Source organism: Zootoca vivipara, chromosome 4, assembly GCF_965207765.1.
Source record: "Zootoca vivipara chromosome 4, rZooViv2.hap1.1, whole genome shotgun sequence".
Taxonomy (NCBI): domain Eukaryota; kingdom Metazoa; phylum Chordata; class Lepidosauria; order Squamata; family Lacertidae; genus Zootoca; species Zootoca vivipara.
This window is the reverse complement of record NC_142587.1, coordinates 25,844,058-25,871,665: the sequence shown is the minus strand read 5'-3', so window position 1 is coordinate 25,871,665 and position 27,608 is coordinate 25,844,058. Positions and strand designations below refer to the sequence as shown.

The 27,608-nt window shown below is 40.7% G+C and overlaps 1 protein-coding gene across 9 annotated transcripts; it reads right to left on the bottom strand.

The window, feature by feature from the left end:
• Positions 1-978: 978 nt before the first annotated feature.
• On the bottom strand, positions 979-27,196 carry TFDP1 (transcription factor Dp-1). 9 transcript variants are annotated; one of them, XM_035114878.3, is made up of 12 exons: positions 27,028-27,196; positions 24,709-24,791; positions 15,203-15,269; positions 11,803-11,909; positions 10,895-11,016; positions 9,285-9,450; positions 8,855-9,001; positions 7,788-7,856; positions 6,507-6,658; positions 5,320-5,486; positions 4,051-4,132; positions 979-2,250 (listed from the first exon to the last, which is right to left on the bottom strand). In XM_035114878.3, the coding sequence occupies exons 2-12, from the start codon at positions 24,718-24,720 to the stop codon at positions 2,100-2,102; spliced, it is 1,242 nt and encodes a 413-aa protein (XP_034970769.1). In that variant the 5' UTR covers positions 24,721-24,791; positions 27,028-27,196; the 3' UTR covers positions 979-2,099. The 9 variants fall into 9 exon arrangements, with proteins under 9 accessions (XP_034970769.1, XP_088524727.1, XP_034970767.1 ...); XM_088668601.1 differs by having other exon boundaries at positions 8,855-8,998; positions 27,028-27,160; XM_035114876.3 differs by having other exon boundaries at positions 26,492-27,040.
• Positions 27,197-27,608: the final 412 nt, after the last annotated feature.

The following is a 27,608-nucleotide window of genomic DNA, read 5'->3' as shown; positions in this document are numbered from 1 at the left end:
ATTTTCAATAAAGAAATTTTTAAAAAAGAAAAAAGAAGTGCACTGAATTCCTGGGCATGGGAATCCCCAGGAAGCTTAGAATAGATATACAAGTACAGTTGTACCTTGGTTTTCAAATGCCTTGGGAGTTGAATGTTTTGGCTCCTGAACGATTGAAAACCGGAAGTGATTGTTCCGGTTTTCAAACGTTCTTTGGAACCTGAACGTCTGACACAACTTCTGATTGGCTGCAGGAGCTTCCCGAAGCCAAATGGAAGCCACGCCTTAGTTCCCAAATGTTTTGAAAGTCGAACGGACTTCCGGAACAGATTCTGTTTGACTTCCAAGGTACCACTGTACCTCCTCCCTTTACAACAGCCAAGTAGGAGAGCACAATCTCAGTGAGGATGTGGGGTTTAGAGAGGCACCACAAGAATATACAATTTTTATCAAATCAGATGTATCAGAATATATACTATTCTAACTAACCATTTTAAAAATGAAAAAAATTCCTTCAGTAGCACCTTAAAGACCAACTAAGTTTATATTTTGGTATGAGCTTTCGTGTGCATGCACACTTCTTCATGCACACGAAAGCTCATACCAAAATATAAACTTAGTTGGTCTTTAAGGTGCTACTGAAGGAATTTTTTTATTTTGCTTCGACTCAGACCAACATTTTAAAAATGGTAATTTTTTTATTTACTGATGAAAACAGAAGCCAACACATTTTACTAAAGCTCCCTTTTATTTCAGGCATATCTCAATCATTTATTCACTTATACATTTCTATGATAGGAGGCATTATCCTAGGGATTAATTCCTTTTGAATGCAGTGCTGTTAAAGTCTGTCTCTCACAATTTATGTAGAGATATAAATACCTACCTACTTACCCATTTAAAGAGCTCTGAAACTCTTCCAAACTGAAGAACTATATCACAAGTCAAAACACAACAAAGCAGAAGGTGAAAATAATCTTGATTAGAGAAACAAAGAACTTGTTAAAAATGCCCACGCGCGTTTTATTAATAAAAACTAATAGTGCCACAATTAAACAAGTAAAACAAACTGCTTATATTCCATAAAATATTACAGAAAAGTTTATTTGTGTTTCAATAAAAAGACTACTGTCTTAGAACAGGCAGCTGACAGTATTTGTGCAGTTAATTCTTTGTGAATAAATTTTAAAAGACTACCACCTGCCCTGAAATTTCTTTTATAAAAAAATGTAGTATTAAAAGTGATTGACAAATTTTTGAGTTAAACATAAAACATTCTCTATATTTAATTTCAACTTTATAATAGATTACTGGAAGATGTTTAAGAAACAAATATAAACATTTGTTTCAGTACATGTCTTTTATATGATAGACTTATAGGTATGTAAACAACTATATAACAAATTGTTTTCAAAATCTGCCTGTAAGAAATCAGGCAAATTTTTATCATAAGCAAAACTCATCCCAAACCTTCAAGACATTTACACAGCTGTGCCAGCTTGGCAGTAAACATTTGCCAAAAATTGTATTTCATATGTCCTAACATTCAGCAAACACAATATATAAATTTGATGGAAATACAATGATCAGAATAATTTTTAAAAGGGAAATAAATTCACACAATTTCCGCAAACTAACATTTAAAAAGAGGCTCTTTTGTTTGTTTCTTTGGACTCTGCATGATCAGCAAAATATAACATTTGTTTGCTATGCTTCAGTACGAAGTGTCACCTAAATGCACTCTAAATAAAATGCCATTCATTGTATGCATTTTTGACAGGTGGACAGATTTTATTTTCCATTAAATGTGGCTACATTTTCAAACTTAGCAACAACACTTAGGGGCAAAATGCATTTTCCTTCAAGTTAAAAATTCTAAGCAAAGAGTAAATAAAGGTTCTGCATTAACACACTGGTATCAACACACACATCCTCACCACATGTAAAAAAATCTACATAAAACAAACAATTCTTTTTACTTTACTGGAGGAGCAATTTCTAAATTCAGGACTCTTACCAGTATCTCCTTGATGGGGCAATTTTACGACAATTCTCTTCCTAGAATTATTCCTGAAGCTTGCTGAATTTTAACATTTAAAAAAGTCTACACGCAAAAAATATCAGTCGTCATCGTCATTTTCATTAAAGTCCTCGTCATCGTCATCATCATCATCTCCAACATAAGACACTGGTGTCTCTACTCTAGAGCCGCTATATTGAGATCCATTGGAACTTGTAGCTAACATTCCATCCCCTCCGTTTGAGTAGTCACTGAAACAAAAGCAAATTAGGATCAATACTTTTAACTGGTTTTCCATTAATGCACTAAGTTTTTATAACACAACTACGCAGGAGGAAGGGTGAGAAAAGGAATGTGCCTAAAAAATTTTTGAACTGAAGTAATGCAAGGTTGCTACTGGACCCCACGGATGCCAGGATCAACTGCTTTGCAAAAGAAAAGAAAAAGCCTTTGTGGGTATGAATTGGGACCAACTTCTCAACACTTCCCCATGGCTGCTCTACACTATTATCACCCTTTGGGCTTTAACTCCTTCAAAATGCCCATTAGGGAAACTATTAGGCAAAACAAAAAGGGAAACTTGCACTTAGGCAAAAGAAGCACTTTCCTTAGGAAGTCTCAGCAGCTGCTAAGATTTTATCTGGCCAACAACAAAATCCAACTGACCAGAATCCATCACCCACTACCAAGCAAGCCTCCCAAGATCAAGGACATCGGTTGGTTGAATTTTTATTGGGTAACATGTTTTCTGGCTGATCCGCACCCGCGCACAGGTCACTAGACCTCTTACAAAACCCCGTTCCTCTATGGTAAAAGCTTGAGTTGCAGCTTTAAATAAGCAATTATTAACCTGCACTGCAGGCTCCAAGTTGGTTTTAAAATTCCGGGGAAGGAGATACTGCGGAGAATACAGGTGGTGGTATTTGGAATGTACCATATTGGCCTGAATATAAACCTCACTTTTTTCCAAATTCCGACTGTGAAAAGTTAAGGTGCGGCTTAAATTCGCAACCTTAAAAAAACTGACTTTTACGGTATCACTGCTGAAACAGACATACGGTAAAACAGAATGGGTGTGAGTGCCTGCGGAATTTTAAGGGAGTGGTTTTTATTCGGATATTGTCGTCATCGTCGTCGTCGTCATAGCTGCCAAGTTTTCCCTTTTCTCACGAGGAAGCCTATTCAGCATAAGGGAAAATCCCTTTAAAAAAGGGATAACTTGGCAGCTATGGTCGTCGTCGTCCCCCGAATTTTAAAAGTGCGGCTTATATTCGGGTGTGGCTTTTATTTGGGCCAATACGGTAATATGCTCTATTTGGGGAATAAAGTCGATTTTGGTCCATATCAGGGACACCACACTTTAAAGCTGTATCATAAGTGGCACAGGACCGCAGGGCAAATGTCACACGCCTCTCACATTGGCAAGGCTGTGGTGCTAGGGGAACATACTTCTATCTCTAGTGAAAGCATTTGTAGGTCTATACATTTTTGGTCCCTGGTTTTTAATGAAACTAAGCAGTCAACTTAATTACCCCCTTCTTGCTCTCCTGTCTATTTTGGGACATGACAATAAGATGGTTATATTAGAAGATTTTGTTATATTTTTTTATTGGCTACTGCATGCTTGCCCACCATACAGAAATAGGAATATATTGTATATTCCAATAACGTCTGGAATTTTGCAGTTTTTGAAGAAGTTACACACCTTCTTCAAACTTTGCAAGGCACAGCTACATCGGCTACCTTCTATCCAGTCGAGTGGGATTTTATTTTGTATACAAATGAACACCACTTACAACAACTTACACCAGTTTCCCAGAAAATCTGGACTTTTAAGTTAACTTTTATTTCGATATGTGATATGTGAACTGTTAATACATGTGATTTGTGCCACCCTTCATCCCTATAGTTTCTTTTTGTTTTTCCCTATATCCCCGTATGTAATACCATTTTGTTCTGCATTAAAATCAGTTTTGGGGGGAGGATTCTAAAAATGACGGTGCTTGCCATTTGCCAGGTTTATCAGTATTTAAAGAGAAATCCCATCTAACCTGTTTGAAAATCTTGTCCCATTTGAAGCTGAACCTGATGAGGATGAGACATACACACTGCTTATTGATCCCTGAGCCATTTCTGTAAAGGAAGAAAGCATTATGAATTCTGCAGCACTGATTCTGTACTAAACACAAATCTAATCCAAATATTTTTACATGTAGTGAAATTTTATACAAAGTTCCCATTACAAAGAATTTTTTTTAAGCAGTTAAAAAAAAAACCCGAGGTTACACGGCCCATTAAAGTTCCCACTGAAATATAGGAGCACTGAATAATCTCTAAAGTGCATACAAAGCACTAGAAAATTGGGGGGGGGGGATAAGTTTGGGTGTACAAAGCCAAAAGGATCCCACAGCATAAAAACTAAGTGTATCATTAAAACACCCCACTGTATTTTAGTAAATAAAACAAATTCTACAGAACAGCAGAGGTAAGGATGAAGATGGCAGCTTCCTTTTACAATGAAAATAGTGAACATTCGTAACTGCTACGCTTAAAAGTATGGAAAAACGTGCTAGAACAAAATCAGACTTGGTTCAATTTTGCTCTAATAGCTGACAAGTACATATTTATCACGCCAACCATTACTTTTCGTTATGCATGATCAATGGTGGCCATCAGTGGAGAACGAAAGAGCCATATAGTGTTGTGGCTGCCAGAGATCTCCTAGCATGCGCTCCAATCCAGTTAACAATTATTTCAAGGACAGTTTTGTTAATTTTGATTTTCTGCAGTCCTTTTTGACACCAACTGAGGAGAACACCATAGCACTTTACAAACAGTTCTCCTTTATGCAATGATGTCTAGGATTGGCCTAGCACAGGCACCCCCAAACTTCGGCCCTCCAGATGTTTTGGACTACAATTCCCATCATCCCTCACCACTGGTCCTGCTAGCTAGGGATCATGGGAGTTGTAGGCTAAAACATCTGGAGGGCCGCAATTTAGGGATGCCTGGCCTAGCACCTAACATTTCACAATCAACCGCTTGATAATCCACCTCTATGTTGGTGATGGTTACTCCACAATGATTTAGAAGTTCCTGAACTATTAGAACTTTTATTTCCATCATTTGGGTGCAGGGAAGTTCTTAAGAACTTTTCACTCAGAAAATGCTTTGCTTAGGCAACCATACTGATAAAAGGCTTTGCAAACTACTTGTTTGCATATAGCACTGCATATTGCAGTTGTGTCAAGTTCCAATGGCAGTTTGGTTTCTTTTCCATGCACGTTTTAAATATAAGGAAATCTTTCACAGAACCTTACCTGTCACATATGGTTCAAGAGCTTTAGGAACCAAGCTCCTTGCATTTTTTAGGTCCTCTGCTGAGCAACTTCCAGATTCTAACCCAAAAGCCATTCCCATGCGCTTTAACACTTCTATATCATCGTGTATTTCAAATGCATTGTCAAAATTAAATAGATATTCAAACCTACAGAAAGTGGGTAGAAACCGGTCAAAAAGCTATGCACATAGGGTTATAAAATTTTCTTCCAAAGTATATATTCTACTTTTAAAAGATACAGCACATTTTGATACTGTTATACAATTCCGTCTTTCAGGAAGCAGTAGTCTCAAATATGTCAATATTTCATATATTAGTAAGATCATTGGCCCAGCAAGACCAACACTGTCCAGTCTCACTGGCAGAGGTCTTTTGGGGAGCCCTACAGAAATTAGTGTTGAGGAGTGTAGCTCACAGAATCAGCTATCATCTCATCAGGTTATAGAATGTTGAGGCCAGCTTTTTCACTAGTAGCACCAATGTGGTAGAATGTTCCACCCGCTTAAATACAAGAAGTTTCAACAGTGTTCCTCTGGCTCTTGAAGACATACCTGTTTAGAAGCATTGCTCCCCGCCCAATCTCCTAAACTAAACCTCCTGTTTTAACCTCTGCGCTGCTTTAATGGGCCATTATTTATTGGTACACTTTAATTGATTATAATATAATATAATATAATATAATATAATATAATATAATATAATATAATATAGGTGGTACAAATATAAAGTAATAAAACCAGTATTTGCAACCCTAACTTTGTCAGTATTTAAGAGATTAGTCCATTTTCCTGCATAAATTTCAAGCTAGCTCCATGAACATGTGCAGCTGGTTGCATCTTTGCTCTAGCCTTGCAAGAGCATGAGAAATGAAACTACGCTCCCTGGCTTATTGAGTTATGAATGAATTGGGGGTCCTGGTTTGTTTTGCTTCAAATAAACCACAACATGAAGGCAAGATGCTTACCAGACATTGGTTTGAGCAAAACAAACCATGTTCCCCAGTTCATATATAATGCTCTAAGACAAGTACCATGGTTTATTGCTCCCATGCTTAACAGAGGGAGGAACAAAGCATGAGCCAATCGCTTATTATAATTTATCATGCAAATGCAGCCAGTGTATTCGCAAGGACAGAAGAGAACACTCGTTTCTCTACTAGCAACCTACTTGTCATTAGAAATACTGCAGTCAATCACAGTCTTCTTGCTGGTGTTCACAATGATAAATGGCAAATGAATGACAGAATTAGAAGCTGGTGGTCTGTTTGCTTGCTGTTCTGCTTGACGATTTCGCTGAACAAGATTCTTGAAGGCAATTTGCTGTTAAGGGATTTAAATATGAAAAAACTTCATTTTCTTTAAGAATAGGAAAACAATTGGGAAGGCATGTTTGGCATTAATTATTAAATAAGAATATTTAAGAATAATTAAACAAGTAACACTAGTATCTATCCTCAAGTGTTTCTGGGTTAGGCACTCTTAAGTTTTGAGAAATGCCTCCTTTTTGGTTACCAGGTAGTATGTGTTTACGTCTACACACAGAAACACACAGAAACACACACACACACACACACACAAGTGGAGGGGTTTTTCCTTCAGCTCCAAAACAAAGTCCAGAACATGGGGGGAAATCTAACTTTTGCAAATTGAATAAACTCTGGACAAACTTTTTAAACATAAGATCATCCATAAAATAGAAGTAAAATAAGATGAGGAAGGACAGTGGGGGGTTAGGGAAGAGAAAAATCTGCCTAATCAGGTAGGGTTGATCAGGAAGCTGAAGAAAAGCCTATTCCCTTGGTGCCATTTCATATATGCAGATACTGCCTGGTTACCAAGAGAAAGAACTTTCCAGAAGTAAAAAGGCTGCTGTTCTTGTAATCCAAGAAAAATGCAAAGAAGTGTGTCTAATAAACACCCTTGAAGTTGTTCCGGTTAATTATTATTTTTATTCTATTGTTTAATTCTACTCTATCTTTTAGGGGCAGGCCTAAAATAAAAATAGGAGACACAAAACATATAGAACAGAATCGGATGAAGCTGCATATAGGTGCCTGAAATAACCAAGAACGAAAATTGTGTAATGCCTTATTAATAACGCGAATTAAAACCATTGGGAGGAAATCATTTCGCCTTGCCAGACAGAAAACTCTCCCCTCTCCAATCCCCATGCACTGTTCTGGGGGGTTCTCCCCAACCCTCCAGAGCTGATCTGAGGCAGATAAGGGGGGTAAAGCACCTTTGCAGTAGCAGGAGCCCTTGCCCTGGCTTCTACTAGCCCACCTGCTTAGTTGACTTGTCCAGCCCATTATCCTCTTATTCCCAGTCATGTCATTTAGGTATGTAGGATAAAGTGCTTCAGGGGGAAATCGGCTCATCTTAACGCATTAGACAATTGATAAATAAATCTAAAGTGATTTGGCAAGGCAAACAACTGTTCCAAAAATACCTGAAGTATTAGCTCTTGTAGTTGTGACTGTTTTTGCTTTATTCTTTCAAGTCTTCTCTGTCGCTCCACCTTAAGAAAAGGAACTTTGTTAGTTTTAGAGAGGAGTTGGGTGAATTTGAGAATTACTACATAATGCTCTGTATTTGAGAAGTACTACATAAATGTAGTACTACATGAATTTGAGAAGTACTACATAATGCTCTGTATGTGGGCTAAAATCCAAGGAACCAAGAAGTTCATTCTGTGAAACTAAGGGGGCTTTATACTTGGTTCTCAAAGAGCAGCACCCTGTCTCAAGTAATATATACATTTGAATCATAGGCAAGATTCCAAAGCAGTTCACAAGACAGCATGAGAATCAGCTGTTTTAGGGGTTTTTTAATATCAAAGATTTCATATCTGCTGAAATGAATTCCAAACATTATTTGTTGTTAACAACAACGACAGGGTGGCAACAGCCACAAACCCTCTCTCTGCATACAAGAAAATCTTGAACACCCAGAGCTAACTACCATCAAATGATACACAAGCCTGTTCATAGATTATTTAAAAGACAATCAAAATAATTCAACCAAAAATGTATCTGTTTCTTATAGTGAAGTCATTGATAGAATGAAGGGGTATTAAACAGGTGCTTATGGAATCTGACCCTATTAGATTCTGCACTAGGTTCTAAGGTTCTACTTCACTGTAAATATTCCCTAAAGTGGAACTCAAATTTTCACTATCAGTTACACTGTTCTGGAATATTTTCAGAATGTGGGAGGAAGTGTCAACTGTCAACTCCCTCTCTCTTCCGCCAACACTTGGGAGGATCTTTCCCTGCAGATTTATTTTTACTTATGAAATTTTGCAAATGCACAATCATTTTCAAGTAAAGAAAGTTATGATTTTGAAAGCCACATGTGTAGAATCAATTATTCCACCACTCCAAAATATGGATCTCCAGCCAGAATGAAACCCATGCCACCATCTTGGAACCGAAGTGAGGGAATCTGTTCATCCCAAATAATCAGAAAATAAGATTAAAGAAATACTGCAAATGAGAAATGTCCACTGCATTTTACCTCTAAATTCTGGCATTCCTGAGCTGAATTAGTAGGTAGGCCAATCCATTTTATTTCTTTCTTCTCCTTGGAAATAATGTTCATGGCCATAAGGACATTTAAGGCATCATAGACACGCCGTCTAATATTCTTCTGATCATAAGCCTGCTGTTGAATTAAGAGTATTAGAATATCTCTGATTAAACTATTATAAAGAGTTTATCCAGTCATGGAACAGCTGAAGTAATATCGGAACTTTGTCAGTTAACAGAGCAGCATTTCCAGTCTTGGAAACAAGAACTTGAATTTTTCATAACACACAATACACACACAGGGATGATCCCTAAGAGAGAAAGCAAAAAGAAAGGGGCTGTGTCTGCATGTAGGTATTTGTAGCATGCAGGAAAGGGGTTTGTTGTCTCTACTAAATTCAGAACATGAATATATTTACCGATTCATTTGGTGAGATGTGTGCATCTGCGGTACTAAACTCTGCAACTAACTCATCTGCTACCTCATTGTATGAGGTCGTTCCTTTCCTCTGAACCTTCTCACAAACTTTCATAGAGAAGTGCCGCAATCCCTTGCCATTCTTCTCACCCTTTTTGTTGCGCTTCCTATAAATACAAATACAATGAGTTACACAGACATAAACACACACACACAAATCCCCAAAACCAATGAGACGACTTTAGGGTGGGTTTCTTTTTTTAAGAGAACCAATACCCCAAATCACTCATTTCATTAAACCTTGTGCAAAAGAAGGCTTCATCAATGATAAAATATGTCCTAATCAAATAAAAAAATTCCTTCTAGTAGCACCTTAGAGACCAACTAGGTTTGTCATTGGTATGAGCTTTCGTGTGCATGCACACTTCTTCAGATACCATGCACACGAAAGCTCATACCAATGACAAACTTAGTTGGTCTCTAAGGTGCTACTGGAAGGAATTTTTTTACTTTGTTTTGACTATGGCAGGCCAACACGGCTACCTACCTGTAATTATGTTCTAATGGTGGCAGTGTTGGCCCACTGCCTTTAGGAAATTGTCTGCATAGAAGTAGAACTCATACTTACTTTGCCAAACCTTTATTAGGCATTACAAATAAAGGCCATCATAAAACATCCATATATAAAACTATAAAATATATACAAAAACAGAAGCAGAACGCCTCAAAACAGTATTTTTAAAGAAATGCAATGCCACTGAATAAATTGTTTTAATGAGTGTTAACTTGTTGATTTGGACACCCACATCTGACCTAGACACACAATAGTTAAAATATGAGGATCTATTGTTGTTGTTGTTGTTGTTGTTGTTGCTGCTGCTGTTGTTGTTAATACCCTGCCCATCTGGCTGGATTTCGCCAGCCACTTTGGGCGGCTTACAACATATCTAAAAATGTAATACAAACATCAATCCTAAAAAACTTCCCTAAACGGGGCTGCCTTCAGATGTCTTCTAAAAGTCAGATAGTTGTTTATTTCCTTGGCATCTGAGTGCGTTCCACAGGGAGGGTGCCACTACCGAGAAGGTCTATTATGACAATAGGCATACACTCCCATTACTCAAAACATTTTGGATTTGCTTATAACATTATTCAAAGGAAATACACACCATACCTAACTTCAGATACCAACCTTTATGTGAGGAAGAAACAAACTACAAGTTTAAGAGAACTGAATGCAATTATGTCCTCGAGTAGATGGAAAGGGCTTTGGTCCAGGGGAGGCTTCTGCTGGCAGGACAGGGAGTAAGGTGATTGTCACTGACCTCCCCCTCCCCTGTAGCTCCTTGCATCACCTCCCATGGTGTTCTGAAGGGTTCTCCAAGTATCTGATCACATGGGGAGTTGTCAGGGAAACTGGCCTAAACTTACCTCCTTCCCTGATTCTTCTGCTAACATAAGCCTCCAGGGATATCACTGGATTCGGCCCATTATTTTCCAGCTATTAGCTAACTAGCTGGATATGAGGCACAACTTTAGTTACCAAGAATAAAGCTTTTGAGGCATGCATTTTCCTGTGAATATGTTGTAACCTAACTAAATTTTACTCACCCAGCAGACCAAGGCGAAGAATCTGCAGTCTGGTTCTGCGGTACAAAGTGTGTGTTGGGTGTATGTGGACTTGATACCAGAATAGTATTGGGGGCTGAAGGTCTCTGAGGTGTACCAATAACCTACAGTTAATACAAAATGTCAGTTAATGCCACTCCTATTCAGATTACAGTGGCACCGTGGATTTCGAACATAATCCGTTCTGGAAGACCGTTCGACTTTGAAACGTTCGAAAACCAAGGCGCAAAGGGCGGCCTCCAAATTCAATGGAGAAAACTGGGGGGAAAACTCAGTGGAAGCCATTCAACTTCCAAGGCACGTTCGAAAACAGAAGAATTTACTTCTGGGTTTTCAATGTTCGGCTCCTGAGACGTTCAAAAACCGAGGTAACACTGTAATTATATTAGCTTCCTTTGTATGGAAACCGTAATTTTATACTACATACATTTTTTAAAAGTCAAACCACAATTTACATTTTTAGTGGATATTTTGCCCAATCGGGAAACCCTTAAGTTGGAATCAAACTCTAACTTATAGGCAGGCTGCTGAAAGAACCTCATCTAATGGTGCTCTTCTCCATTGAAAGCTGCCAATTTAGGTGTACCCCCCATGGTTCCTATGTAGATCTAAAAAAAAATTCTAATGTACAACAGAAGTGGTGCTTTAGATGTTTCCAAACTAAAACTCTCATCATCCCTCATCACTGGGTGCACTAGCAGAAGCACATAAAAGCTGCAGCATACCGACATCTGTAGGGTCACAGTTTAGTCACCCCTGACATAGAACAATCTTATGCAGAACGCGTCCCAATGTTGGGGCTGACCCCAGCAAAGGATTAATGTGGCACCTCAAAATCTACATGTTACATATCACAAATGAATCGGTAGGTTTTCCAACAGGCCTCTTACCATTTGTTGTGCAATGTTGACATTAGATTGTCCAAATGTTTTCGGTAGGAGTTGTTTTCCAAGTGTATTTACTGCGGAAGGGTGAACGGCTACTAATGAAACAACACCTAAAATACACAAATTGAAAAGTTACAAAATGGTAACAAATAACTGGCAACACAATTAGCATCTGACTAGGCAAACTAAAGAGGTCAGTCTAATATTTAACCTAATTCTGTTGCACACGTCCAAGTTAAAATGCTTTTAAATACGTGAGACATTCTTTACTTGAGCAAATGTTAGGATGAAGTCCTCAAGATAAACCATTGAGCTCAAACATAATAGCTTGATTTAATTCTCTGAAGACAGAGAAATCAATGTGCCAAGATTAGAATCCCTCACTGTAATTTATCTGACATACTGACTTGAACTACTACCAGAAACATCTGCTTTGCTTGAAGATTAACTTCTAAATCAGGCTGGAGAATCTATGGCCTTTGTGATATTTCTGAACTACAAACTCCCATCATCCTTTAGCAATGCCTTTCATTTTGTAGTTGTGTGGTTTGTGCTCATACTGTATTGTGATGGCCATTAGCTATCAACAATAAAATCTAGTGACTGAACCCCCACCATCCTTGACCATTAACCATGCCAATTGGAGGGTCATAGGTTCCCTACCAAGGTTCTGGATAAATCTTGTCAGCCACAAGTCAGTATGAAGAAAGGCACCACATCTCTTGCCAGTTTTCTGACCTGTTTCATTGGTTGCAGTGCCACACTTTACAATCACATCCATTTTTACTTGGGAACAGTCAGTGCGAAGCACACACGGAACTGCAGCCTGTGTCTCAAAGTTGTCATGAAGACAAAAGTTTTTAAAAGTTCTAGCAATGTGTATATGCATTTCTGTATAAATGCTGCCACCCTGTGGTACAAAATATTTTATAGAAGTAATATTTTAGAATGGTAGGAAGTAAAGTAAAAGTTTTCTATTCACTGGAATAGCTACAGAGTATTAGGATGGTGTATAATGCAGCCAATTACCCACCCACCCTTCTAAGTAGTTAAATGCAGTGTTGTCGGAAATAATTCAGGAGGGATGACTAAAGTAAATAAGAAAATACCAATAAGTTTCTGGCAAGTAGCATCTGAGATTGGAAGAGATTTTTAACATTAACTATTCTAGTGTGCAACTTTTTAAAAGTGCAATCTTTATGAGACAATCTTTATAGCCTAGTGGATTGTCTTTCTTTTGTGCACATGGCATTATACGCCTATTTTGAGAATTAGAAAATTGCAGTCGCAACCAAATCCTGATGAAATGTTTGTGGTAGAAGTCAATAAGTTGATTCAGGGAACTAAAGTAATAATAGTATTAAGAGTAATTTATTTATTATTATTATTATTATTATTATTATTATTATTATTATTATTATTACCCCGCCCATCTGGCTGGATTTCCTCAGCCACTCTGGGCGGCTTATAGCATATCTAAAAACATAATAAAAACACCAAACATTAAAAACCTCCCGATACACGGCTGCCTTCAGATGTCTTCTAAAAGTTGTATAATTCTTTTATCTCCTTGACATCTGAAGGGAGGGCGTTCCAGAGGGAGGGCACCACTACTGAGAAGGCCCTCTGCCTGGTTCACTGTAACTTCGCTTCTCACAGTGAGGGAACCAGCAGAAGACCCTTGGAGGACCTCAGTGTCTGGGCTGAACGATGGGGGTGGAGACGCTCCTTCAGGTATACTGGGGCGAGGCATTTTAGGGCTTTAAAAGTCAGCCCCAACACTTTGAATTGTGCTCGGAACGAAAGTGGAATTGTTCTGCTGAGAAGTAACTGTATCAGTCTAAAATGCATTCTTACTAACATTTGGATGCCCTGCCCCATAAAAATAATTTTATTAAAAACCTGGGATACAAACACATTAGTAAATAACTTGAAGCTTTATTTGTTAAGGCAGGGGTCACAACCTTTTTAGGCCTATGGCACATTTGGATTTTTGAGTGGGTGCTATCCGCTTTGGTCACTTCAGTTAAAGACTTAACACTCCAAAGCCTCAGTTTCAGAGAGTACTGAGTAACACACTGTCTCTTTCATAAACAACTATGAAACAGATATATAGGTTGCCGCTGTGGCTCCCCTCAAAAGCAACTCTATGTCACACTGGTCCTGCTCAAAAGTTACACCCTTTGGGTCAAAGATGAACAGCTGCATAAATAAGGCCTTAAACGCATCCATGGGATTCAAAGATGTTGCTGATGAACTACATACCATTCTGGAATCTGAGTGAGGAACAATGTGACTGGCTGCTGTGGACACTCATGATAGCTAAACCAGCGTTTCTCAACCGCTGGTGTGCCGCGACGTGCAGCGACGAGAAGGGCGATTTGCATTGTCACGTGCCTGGCGGCCACCAATAAACAACACTGACCCGCCGGAAAGGAAGCCGGCCGGGTCATGACACGGGGCGAGCGCAGCTCTCAACAGCCACCACCACGGGAGGGTGGTTTTAGCCGCACGTCGCGGCAAAATTTAGACAAACTAAACTAAAATTTAGACAAACTTAAAGAAGCTGGCTGGATGAGCTCAACCTGAAACTTGCTGAGCAAAGGATTGTGCTGGCAGAGAAATCAGCGGCTTGTGAAGCCTTATTACAGGAGATTGCAACCAACACAGCAATTGGCAAGTGTTTCTTACAGTCATAATTATATAGTCAATATAGGGCGGCACAGAGTTAATTTTTTTAACTTTTTTAATGGTGGTGTGCCTCGTGATTTTTTTCATGGAACAAGTGTGCCTTGGCCCAAAAAAGGTTGAGAAACACTGAGCTAAACACATAATAATCCAATAATGGAAGAAGAGATCCTCTCCCTAATCATACAGTGGACCAAAGATACCAGCCACCGCCTCTGAGAAGATGCCTTTTCCACAAGGGGAAAATGGAAAATTATTGGCACATGGACTCCCTACACAAATTCATTTGTGTAACAGGCTGCCACTGATCATGTGCGCTTTTAAAAAAATATTGTTGTTTATTGTATTGTTTTTGTATAAAGTATTTCTTTCAAAAATTCAGTGAAAACCTATAAATAAGAAAGACTGAACGGTCAATATGCACACTTTCTTCTACAACAAACACCATTGTGCAGGTAGCATTACATGCCTAGGATATATTTACTGATTAAAATTTGTACATGCTGCCTTTCATCTGTGAAATTTTAAAGAGGTGAGAAAGACTAGGCCCAGGTGTCAAGTGTGGCTAGGAAAACAGCCATTGCAGCCAAGTTGAGCCCACCAGGGTCTTCAGATAAGAGGATTGGGACCCACCCGAGGATTCTTAGCCCAGGAGTCACACACAGAAGTCTTACTTCATTAAATATGAAGGCCATTGACAACAAGAGTTTCTTACCTTTTCCAGGACTAAGATTTTGGTCTATAAAAACCTTTAATTCTCCATTAGCTTCAATTAGACCAGCCTATGAGAGAAGACACATTTTATTTAGATGTAAAGTACTTCGCAAACAAATTACATTCCCAGGTCCCAATAGGTTTTGCAAGGGACCATCCAAATCCATCATCAAATTATAGGTTGCCTTTGTGTCCGCAAATGTATTCTGTGATTTGTTGGTGGTATTGTTGTCACTCTCTATTAAAAAAAAAATTAAGTTCCATGAGGGTCTGTGCCTTGGATTTTTCTGTGGTCTTGGCAAGCACCAGATTTGTGATGTTTACTGTGTAGGCTTATTATAGCACTCTGCTCCAGGTCTACCTATGCACACAAAATCCCCATTAGCCTTCCCCCTTAGTTCAGGCTGCACCTTGTTTTGTACTAAGGAGTTGGGGGACTTGCACATTGGCACATACACACTCCCAAATCCTCATTATGCATACAGGCTTATCAGCTGGTAACTGTGTAAACCAGCTCTTAGTAAGAACAAAATATGCAATATTCCGACCCATTACACACACACACACACACACACACACACACACACACACACCGCAAAAGCAAGCAACTATGTAGACTGCTCTAATGTCAACATGGTTGACATTTGTCCTCTTTACCAGGGTCATGGGCTTCTATCAGCTACCTACACCAAAGGAGTTAAACTATCACATACATTTTCCTTTCAAATGCCTACTTCTGGCCCTAAAGTGAGTATTGGAGTTTTAGCTCCAAGTTTCTTTTTCAACTTAGGAAAGCAAAATGTTTTAAAATGCCATCAAAGCTGCACTTCACAAGGAATACAGTTGCCATAAGACCTCATAGGAATTCAGCCTGGAGCAGGGTTTGACTGCCATCACCAGAACTTCACAGCAGGTGCACTGGAAATCTGAAGTACACACAGTTGTTTACTAGCTCTTTATAGGCCTACCCTGTACCCTAGAGTGTATTGCCAGCCAACTCACCAATTTTGCTTCTTGTTGACTAGCACATGAGCAAAGCAACTAGGGAATTATTTCTCCAAGTCAGGACTGCTGTGAACTCTTAGGACTGAATCAAACAAAATGTAGATATAATAAAGAGAAGCCTATCTTTAAAATAAGCCAGCAGTCTGCATTATAAAACTCTACATATTCAACCCTTAACATGCTTACAAGCAGAGCAAAAATTAAAGGTACTGTAAGCACAAGGTAATAATTTTTTTATCAACTTCTTGTATTTTCTTACCTTACTCCCCCCCCAAAACCCCCTCATTTTTCAAAGGTGAGACTTTTATTGTGGTTCCCTAGGGCAACAATTTCCACACTTTTAAATTATCAAAGCTCCAACTAGAAATGAAATAAAATGATTTAGTTAACAATACCATTTGGAATAAGTCAACATGTTAACAGCAAAGATGGAGCCCAGATTAAAGGACAGAAAGACACTAAAATAAGAAATTTGATGGCTTAGTAAATGAGAAGTTTTACCATTTTTAGGCATGCAAAAGAACTAAGAAGGTATTTGGTTACTGATGCTTGGCGCCCAATCAAAACTTGGAACAGCTCTCTTGGATTTACATGGAAAGCGGTTTAACCAGCATATTGATGGGACTAAACTTTGCAACCCCAAGCATTCTCAGCAATTTCATGTAGCTGTTAAACAGCATGTGGGACAAGACAGAACCTTGAAGGACACTACGATAAAAAGGTCAAACAGGAGTCGCCCCCCCCCCATCCCCAGCACCACCTTCTGGAACTACATCTCCAAGAAGGACTAGAGACACTTCAGAGACACACATCCCCACATTCAGTTCCAGGTGCACTAGGGCAAAGAAACTTATCTCCATTCAACAAGCAGACAAAGTTAGATTGAAATGAATCTGAAGAATCCAGCTCAACGAAGAACATTGGCACTGAATGTTCAACCACCTTGCTCAAGAATGCAATACTACAGACTGGCTGAATATTATCATTTACCAGTGGGTTATTCCATATCAAGTGATCCAACTTTTTTACCTCATATCATCCAATTTTGTACACTTGTTGAATGATCAAAACTAAGTTTAAATCATATATACATAATGTGAAAAGCGGCATGGAAATATAATAAATGAAATGAAATTCCCTCAACACAAATAAATTATCTGCAATGATTGAAACTGAGGGAAAGAGAACTGGGGGTTAGAAGTCCTTTGCAGCAATATGTGAAGTGTCCTTCATTAGTTGAACTCCACAAAACGCAACAACAGATAATGAATCAGGTATCTTAAACATGACCAATTAGGCTTGTATACCACTTCTAAAGAAATCTGCTGTAAGATAAAGCCCCTCTCCCACCACATCATTTCAGGTTAAAACGTGGAACTTGCTCCAGCAGGGTGAGAAATTACACAGAAAACTTGAGCAGTTAGTTGCATTCACATCTTTCATGCATTGTCTTCTAACTTGCCCTTCTCCTCAAGAAGGTATGACTGAACAGCACCCAAATCCAGAATGCAAAATCTTCAATGTACAACCCCCACCCCCCAAATTTCTTAACATTGGTTCAGTATAACCTTCCTTTAAGAAAGGCTTATTCACTGGAATAAAAAAAGAAATGCTTTGATGTAGTTTTAAAAGACTTGATGTGTACAAATAATTTTCTATCAAAATCAGGAAACCAGCTGAATTCCCTCAGAAGTCAGATATACCAGTTAGATATGGAACATAATACTCTAGAAGCTGCATAAACAAACAATCACACAAACAAATTACTCCACAGACATTTACTGAATGCATCTATTTTCCAGTTGCAAAAAAAATGCTATTTGCCGTGCTCTGCTTGGAAGCAAAAAATAAAATAAAATAAATGTTTGAGTGATAACCCAACCCACATTGCTTGAAATTCTATATACGTTAATGGTAAATTAAATTAAGCTGCATGCGACATACAGAGTCTATGCTTTTTGTTAAGTATTACACATTATTGGCCAGAGATACCTGCACTGCTATGGGGATACTAAAACACATATGTCAATATGCATTATATCCCTTACATTTAACTCAGTCTTCTCTGCACACGGTGACTGCATTCACACACCATGGTAAACTATGAGTAATATTTTAACATGAATATGCAGATTACTCTCACTTTGCTCTTCCTCGCCAGTGAGCAGAAGCAATAACTTAGCGCTGTGTCAGAACTGGGGGTTGTGGCTTGTTCCACTCCTAAAAATGACACTCTTAAGTCAAGGTTTGTTCTTAACATACCAATCATGATTTGAAAGAAATAAACCATGTTTCCCAGTTACGACATAATGGCTAGCCATGATTTTAAATTATTTTGTTTCCACTGATTCTCATAATTATTTAGTTTCGATTGTTACTTTATAACTTGATAATATAAGCAGTATAAGCATAATATGCAGTCCTTTCTGAGAGAGGACAATCTCTTTGCACTAGAGAACCTGCAACATTTTAAAAAGCCCTTTTACTTCAGGGTGGCACAAGGCATAATTAAATAACAGCATACAGTTGAACTCTATAACCTGGTTGAGCAACAAAGAATTGCCAACAATAATAACTCTATAAATGATGTATTTAATTACCGTATTTTTCTGTGTATAAGACGAGGATTTTTACCCAAAAATTAGGTTTAAAATTGGGACTCATATACAGGTAGTGCAGACGGGGTTTGGTTGATTTGTTGCAGCCGCGAGAGGGAGATTCTCTGCGGCAATAGGGTGGGTGATTGGTGGCTGTGTCAAGGGTTGATGGTGATTGGCTGCTGCTGTGGCAATAGGGCAGTTGATTGGCGACGTGCGCAATTTTCAGCGGCGGGTTAAGTGATTTTCGGCAATCATCCCCCCCCCAAAAGCTTTACAACTCTGCGCAATCCTCCCCCAAAAATGCTTAACAACTCTTGGAAATCTCCCATTTTCTTAATTTGGAGTCCCCCAAACACAGGGGCGTGTTATACACAGAAAAATACAGTAGTTAACATATTGATTTGAACTAAAGACTGTCCCCACAACTTGCCACTCTTTGCCACCTTAAGATGAGTCCTCTTTTACGAAACTCAAAAGTACAATAGTGCTGGCAAAGTTTAAGTTGTAGAGGGAGCAAATTGATCCCCTTTGACTTTCTGGATTACTGCCCCCACCAAATTCCTTCCTGCATAGTTTATTCTGTTCCTTGGCCTTGCTGAGGTTGTGCCTCAACCCTACAATCTCCTTGGCTTTTCCTTTCATCAAAGACCCATCAGAAATTGGTTTTTTTTCCTCCCAGTTTCCTTCAGTCCATTGCCCACTTTGACACATTTCCTTTAATTACACTGCCTCTTTGTCAATCTGACTGGCACCTTTACCCCCTTCTCTATCTTCAGAGACATACAGTAATGTCAGTTCTGCTCCCATCAGTCATAGCAGCAACCATTCAAAAGCTATTTTAAGTATGTCATAGGACTTGGGATATTCTCTCTTTAAACAACAACCAACCAATGCCACACACAACCTACTTTGGAAAGTGCCCTCAGTTTTAAAGGAATCTGCCATGCTGCATAGGATGTGCGCTATTACTCAAAGAATAGAAGTGCAAAGACTCCTATTGCACACTGATTACTTGAGCAGCTCTTTGGAATCTGGCCACATGAAACGTAGGTGTACAAAAGCAAGTAACTATGAACTGTGCGAGGTACTGCTTCCTCAGAGGATACGGAACTCCTTCTTACAAGATTAATATATTGCAAATTCACTTAAAATTAATCTATGGGTAAACTGAAATATTGTGTATCAAATATTGTGTAATTCATTTGTGGGCATTTATTCCATGCCCTCTATTTGAAGGTCACAGGGCGGGCCACAACATCATATGGCATATATCACTGAATAAAAAGCTGTTAAAATACACCTCGCCCAAAACAAAAATTGCCTGAAAACAACACAAAGGCCTGGCAGAACTAAAATGCCTTAACCTGCCACTGAAACCAAATGAGAGTGGGAGCTGGCCTGATCCAAGTTGAAAGACAGTTCTGAAGTCAAGGTGCTACTTCCAAGAAGGCACTGCTCTGGGTCAACTAAACCTACTTCTGTCACTGATGGCACAACTAATAAGGAATCACCTGCAGATCTCAATTCAGAGGCAGGATTATCCTGAGAATGTGCTATTTCAGGTAGGTGGGCCCCAAGCCATTTGAACTTCATATATTGAGTTTAATATAATTGTTGAGTTTAACACCTCGACAAATAGCCAGCTGGTGAAGTTGCCTCAGAGCTGGTTCAATATGCACCTAAACATGACAGCACCCAGGCAACAGCTGCAACCTCCAAACAATTGCTCCTTTAGGGGGAGTGCAACTGCACTCCAATCCCAATTTCTGGACCCAGAAACCAATCCATAGGGCCCGTCTTCTCGAGATTCAATTTCAGCTTACTGGCCCGCACCTATCCCTTCAGCACCCGATTCCAATAGATGTAAGAGATGAGGCAAGGTACAATCAGTGTACTGATGATGCGTCGCCTCAAGTCCCCTGATAATGGCTCCCAACAGTTTTATGCAGATCTTAAATAGCACAGATCCCTGTAGGACCCCATGGTATAATTGCCATAGGGCTGAGTCCCACATCGTCACTACAGTCGTACCTTGGAAGTCGAACAGAATCCGTTCCAGAAGTCCGTTCGACTTCAAAAACATTTGAAAAGCAAATGGGGCTGTAATTCTAAAAACAAAGCTTAAGTTGAACACGGATATCAGCAATACATTTTAGTATTTGCAGTGTACTTTCAAAAGAAAAACAAGTCTCATATTTCTATGCATTTACAAGGACATGTAATATCCTGAGGCCCAAAACATGGCAGGAGGAAATTGTATTATAAAACACTTTTTAATTGTGTATGTTTATAAAGGAAATCTGAATTTAAGACAAAAGTGTTAAGTCCACACTTACCTCTTAAACTCAATCACAACAGTTTATCAAACAGATTTAGTTAGAACCATAGTGGAAAATATGACTTCTTAATTTTAAGTATCATAAAAGTAATATACTGAATTTATTGTTGTGGAGGCCTACTGGATCCAGGAAGCAGCAAGTTTTCACAGATAGTATTCTAGAGATGCTATCTTGCATCTCATCAGGATGATCCAGAGTCCATATAGGTGATCTTGTATTCAAGTTGGAGAAATTATACAGTATGTGGAAAACTAAGTACACCCTTACTGCTCCATAGGAATTAAGAGGTTAATTAGCAGACAGGGGCTGCTAATCAAATGCCCTTGCTTAATTGATCATCAGCAAGTGTGCCCACCTCCATAAAAGCCAAAGTTTTAGTAGCTTGCCGGTCTGGAGCATTCAGGTGTGTTTTAACACAATGCCAAGGAGGAAAGACGACACAATGCTCTTAGAGAAGCAAGTGCTACTGCCCATGAAACTGGAAGGGTTCCAAGGCCATTTCCAACCAATGTAAACTCCATCATTCAACAGCGAAAAAGGTTATTCAAAAGTGGAAAACATTCAAGACAGTTTCCAATCTTCCCAGGAGTGGACGTTCCAGCATATTCACCCCAAGGTCAGACCGTGCAACACTCAAAGGAATTTCAAAAAAACCCAAGAGTTACATCTCAGGCTCTACAGGCCTCAGTTAGCATGTTAAAATTTAAAATTCATGACAGTACCCATAGAAAAAGAGTAAACAAGTATGGTTTGGAAGGGTTTCCAGATGAAAGCCTCATCTCTCTAAAAAGAACATGGCAATACGACTTTGGTTTGCAAAGTTGCATCTGAACAAACCACAAGACTTCTGCAACCATGTTCTTTGGACAGATGAGACCAAAGTGGAGATGTTTGGCTATAATGCGCAGCACCATATTTAGAAAAAACCAAACACAGCATATCAGCACAAGCGCCTCATACCAACTGTCAAGCATGGTGGTGGGAGAGTGATGATTTGGGATTGTTTTGCAGCCACAGGACCTAGGAACCTTGCAGTCATTGAGTTGGCCATGAACTCCTCTGTATACCAAAGTATTCCACAGTCAAATGTGTGGCCATCTGCCCAGCAGCTGAAGCTTGGCTGAAATTGGGATAAGGATCCCAAACACACCAGCAAATCTACAATAGAATGACTGAAAAAGAACAGAATCAAGGTCAGGTCAGGCATCCCCAAACTTCGGCCCTCCAGATGTTTTGGACTACAATTCCCATCTTCCCCAACCACTGGTCCTGTTAGCTAGGGATCATGGGAGTTGCGGGCCAAAACATCTGGAGGGCCGCAGTTTGGGGATGCCTGATCAAGGTGTTGCAATGGCCCAGTCAAAATCCAGACCTCAACCCAACTGAAATGCTGTGTGGGACATTAAGAGAGCTGTGCATAAACAAATGGCAGCAAAGCTCAATGAACTGAAGCAACGTTGTAAAGAAGATTGGGTCAAAATCCCTCTACAACGATGTGACAGATGGATAAATTCCTACAGAAAACAATTACTTCATGTTATTGCTGCTAATGGTGGTTCTACAAGCTATTGAATCATAAGGTGTACTTAGTTTTTCACATATGACCTTTCCATTTTGACTTTTTTCTGTTAAATAAATGATAACACTGTGTAATAGGTCATGTATTTTTATTCATTTGAGGTTGTATTTACCTAATTTTAAGACCTGCTAAGGAACAAATGATTGCTATAATGTCCTGATATGTAAAACCACAGAATTCAAAGAAGGTGCACTTTCTTTTTCCCATGACTGTAACCTTCCTTGGTGTTTCTGTATCTGTACGGAGATCCAAACAAAGATCTGTGACTTGTCTCTAAGCCCACATTATTTTTGCAGTGGATATGGGATTCAAGACCACAAAAGCTCTCCATTATACTTCTAGCATTTATGATGCCTCAATTTAGTTGTCAACCAACATGTTTTGTTGTCGTTAACTAGTTAGCATGCATAGCTGTTCGGGGGAGGGAATTCAAAATGGGAAACTTGATTTAAAACAATTATTTTTCTGTCCTTTTTCTTTGCAATTTTAATTGCCTAATTTAAATTAACTATGCAGAATTTGGGACCCGCCAAACTAAGCACAGCCTTCTGTCTGTTTGTGATATCCGAGTGATATTGTAAAACAGGGTTTGTCAAGTACACACCAGCCCACAATACATGGTTGATGAACTGTTTAGCTTGATGTGTTGTGGAAGCCTGCTCTAAATCAATGGGATTACCCATACTGATTAAACTTGTGCTCATTGATGAAACTGAACTGACTGTTCTAGTTTGCAGTACAATTATGACAACGGGAGGAAGTTATAGATTCCCGTAACTAGTTTTTTGCAATTCCAATTTTAGGTCACGATCTATGATAAATACCTTAATAGGAAATTCAACAACTCTCCTGGGTTTTTTTTTTTAAGAATAGGGCACAAAGAGACAACCAAACTGTCATAGGCTTTTCAATACTGAAGGTATGATTCTGCTAGAAGAGGGCTAGATTAATAGAAGGATAAAGGTGTACCTTCTGTTTCAGCCAGGCAATATAATGGAAAGTAGAGTACTAACGAAAGGAGTAAGAATTCACTGCTTCATACTTAAAAAGACAACACTAAAAAGTATTTTTCATTCATGCCATAGATGATCAAAGCCAGCATCACACAAAATCATATGATGGACAAACAGCTTATTACAGGTCCTCAAGCCTATAACTTTTTAGTGTAAACCTACTTATATTGCTTATAAGAAAGCAAATCAAAGCAAATGTTAAGCTATTATTGGACCTGTACTAGGAGCCAGTGGGCTAGCAATAAACATCCTGAAAGGTAGAAGCTTTCCCTAGTTTATTCACAAGTGAAATGGTGGGCAAAAAAAATTTATTACACCTTCATAATTATTTGGGGGCTGCTGACTCAAATAAAACTGATTCTGATCCACAAATATGTAACTAGCCTTCCCTAGCTTGGAATAAAGTATAACTGAAAGTGAGAGCACAACATAGTGACGTACAGAATTCTGCTAAGTGTTTCATGCTACCATACTATACTATACTATACTACTACTATCAATATAGGCTGATGCTGCTATGTGCATATATACCACCACTACAATATACCGGATACACCACTACTGTACTCATCATTAGAAGAGATGATGAGTTGTCATCTCTATGACACTATGCTAAAAGCATCTTAGCCTAAATGGTGGGAATGTAGCCACACATACTTGTGATATGCTCCTACTGATATGCTGCACTGCCATTATGCGGCACAGGATGGAGTCAATGCAGCTAGATAAACACATGCTTATTTGCTGTGTAGATGCAGCTACATGAACACACAAGGTAACAGTGAAATCCTGTATTTATTAATGCTAGCGTTACCTTGGGCCAGTCACTGCTCCATAGCTAACCCACCTCACTGGGTAGTTGAGGGGATTACCATATACATCACCTTGAGCTCCTTGGAGAAAAAAGGTGGGATACAAATAAAATAAACAAAAACATCATCTGCAGGATCGTTACTTACAAATATACTTACATCTTTTGCCATGTTACTTAATCCAAGAAATCAGTTCTTTACTTGCTTGATTGCCACAGGTACAGGAACAGTAGCACTGTATTCTAAAAGCGATAAATTAAAAGAGAAGAACGTTGTTATTGTAGGGAACCACATTTTAAAATTGAGATGGCTACATTTTCTTGACTTTCAGCACGGGGTTGTAAAAGTAAGTTACAGTCTGAAAGACCCAACTTAAAGCCTTCATAAATTAAGAGCAGCTCCGTCTCCAAAGCGTTTGGCACCTGATCTTCTGAGCAATATAAAGGCAAGATGGCCTGAACTGACAGGATCATAGAGGTGGGGATGGGGAGTTGCACCCTGCCCAGCTATGTGCTGGATGACTGGAAAGCATAAATATGCCTCCTGCATAAATCTGCAGGCAACCCCCTTCCAAGAGGAAGGGGGAGCTGGGTGGGGGGCTTTGCTCCTGACCCATTAACTGCAGAACAGTTGCTAGGCCTCAGGGGCCCAACCCCCTAGTACACTCCCCCCCCCCCACGCTGAACAAAACACACACAGCTTCTCCATGCGAACATGCAAGCAGGCCCAGGAAATTTACATGCTGCTTCGGGGGCGGGCGGGGGGGGGGAGGAAACTGGTCCTGAGAGTCCCTGTGAAAACCAGGCGAAGCAGCATCTGCGCTCCATAGAACAACTCCCGCCAGCCCCCGCCTCCTGCACCTTCCCGCCCCCTCTCCAGGGCCTCAGAAGCCCGACCAGAGCCCGGGGAGTCTGGCGCTGGAGGGAAGAGACGGGGGCCACCCAGGCACCAACCTCACCCTCAGCAGACCCTCCTCCTTGCCCGCCCGCCCCGGGGAAGGGGGGGAGGGAAGAGACCGGGGTAGAAGGAGAGAGAGGAGGAAGGAGGAAGAGGATCCTCGCATTAAACCGTCCCGCCTAAGCGCTTCCCACCAGCAGCAAGCAGCACCGCCGCTACCGCCTCCTCTTCGTCTCCCACCTGTCTTCCTTTTCGGTCTCTGCAACCCACTCCCCTGCCCAAGGCGCCGACGGTACCTGGGGAACTAGAGGAGGAGAAGCAGGGAGCAAACTCCATCCCCCACAACACACTCCCGAGCAATCCCCCACCCACAGCGCCGCTCTTGCACGGAAAGAGAGAGATGCCAACTGCACATGTGCAATGCACGGCCCTCCTCAAAACCCCCTCGGGGGTGGGGAGAAGCAGCCGAGGAGCAACACCATCACCTCTCGGCTTCCTCCTCTCCCCCCCCCCTTGCAAGGGAAAGCAGCTGTGTTTGTGGGGAGATAAGGTTGAGAGGGGGGCAGCTTTCTGCTTTCCCCCCCCCCAACAAACCTCCGGCCACAAACATACACACTCGTTCAACTGCACCAGAATGAACTCTGCCATTAATTATGAAGCGAAATAAGTGTGCATGGGAAATGATAATAAGTTGCCCCCCTTCCCACACGTCTTTTCACCCCTTCAAGCGCCTCTCCACCCCAACCCCTCGCTTTGCAAGCCTCTTTTCTTTTCTTGGTTCCAACAGTTTCCAGAAAGTGTGAAGTTTTCCTGAAGCAAAGGAGGGAACACTTTTTTTGGGGGGGGGTGTCGTCGTCCCCCCACAACACGAGTACATTTCAGCCATCCCTTAAGGCTGCAGCCGTGTGCAGGCTTACTTGGAAGCAAGCTTACTTGCATGCTTACTGGATAAAAAAGCAGACATGCAAAATAATAATAATAATAATAATAATAATAATAATAATAATAAAAAAGGATCGGCCGCAATCCCAAACAAAGCTTTTACCTGGGAGTAAATCGCACTTAAAATTAGCCGCTCTTTCTTCTTCTACCGTACTTGGGTTAGGGATCGGGGTGCAGAGCTGCGATCCGATGCACAATTGCTGATTACTTGGAAGCAAGCCCCCCCCCCGCTTACTTTCGGGTGAACATGCACGGGATCGGGTTGCAGGCAACAACCCCTCCTGCTCCTCCTCCTCCTCGCGAAAGCGCCATCATTCCCTGCCCCTGCCAAAGCTCACCCAGCCAAGCCGCGCTCTCCTTCCTGCCTCGCTTTGCTGCCTCCTCCCCGCCCCCCCTCCCCAATCCCCAAAGCTCCACTCCGCTTGTCTGGCTTGGAGGTTCCCCGGCACCGACCCGCAGGTTTGCCCCCTCTCACACCTGTTCGCGCTCCTTGCACGGAATGGGGCGGGTGGGGAGGAACGGGGCTCGCCGCTGCCTCCGCTCGCCCTCCCCCCCTCCGCCGCCGGTCCCGCGATTCTTAGCTTTTTGGCGGTTGGCACAGAAGGAAGGCAAAGGGGGAGGGAAAAAATTGAAACTTACACTTTCGTGCGTCCCTCCGGCGTGACGCTGCGCGCTGACGTCACGGGGCTGTAACGTGCCCCACATAGGCACACGCGGGGCGACGAGCGAGCTCCCTCCCACATCCCATCGCCGCTCTGCCGCACGCTCTCTTCGGCCGGCCTACTGAGCTGTCGCAGGCGAAAGGTCCGCGCATGCGCGAGGTTTTCGCGCCTTCGGGATTCCCTTCACGCCTTCCTCCTCCCGGGGCCTTGAGAGCGCGGGAAGCTGCCGCGCGAGATCGGCCGTTGGGCCGGCGACAGTGCCGCCCTCGGGAACCTCGCGGCTTCCGCTTTTGCGTGTGCTGCCATCACTCTTCTCGCCAGTCCCATGGGGGAAATGTAGAATTCGTGCTCATAATGCAGGCAGTAAAAAGTGTTCTGTATAACAACTACCCCGCCTCCCCAATCCAAACCCATTTTTTATTCCTTTGCAGAAATGAGCAGCTGCATTGAGCTCACAGTATGCATGTTTTTGCACAGAATGATGTTTCTCCACCTTTGTTTATTTGCTGCCAGTAAGCATGCATAATGAGCCGTGTAAAGGTGACTTTGCAAAGCATG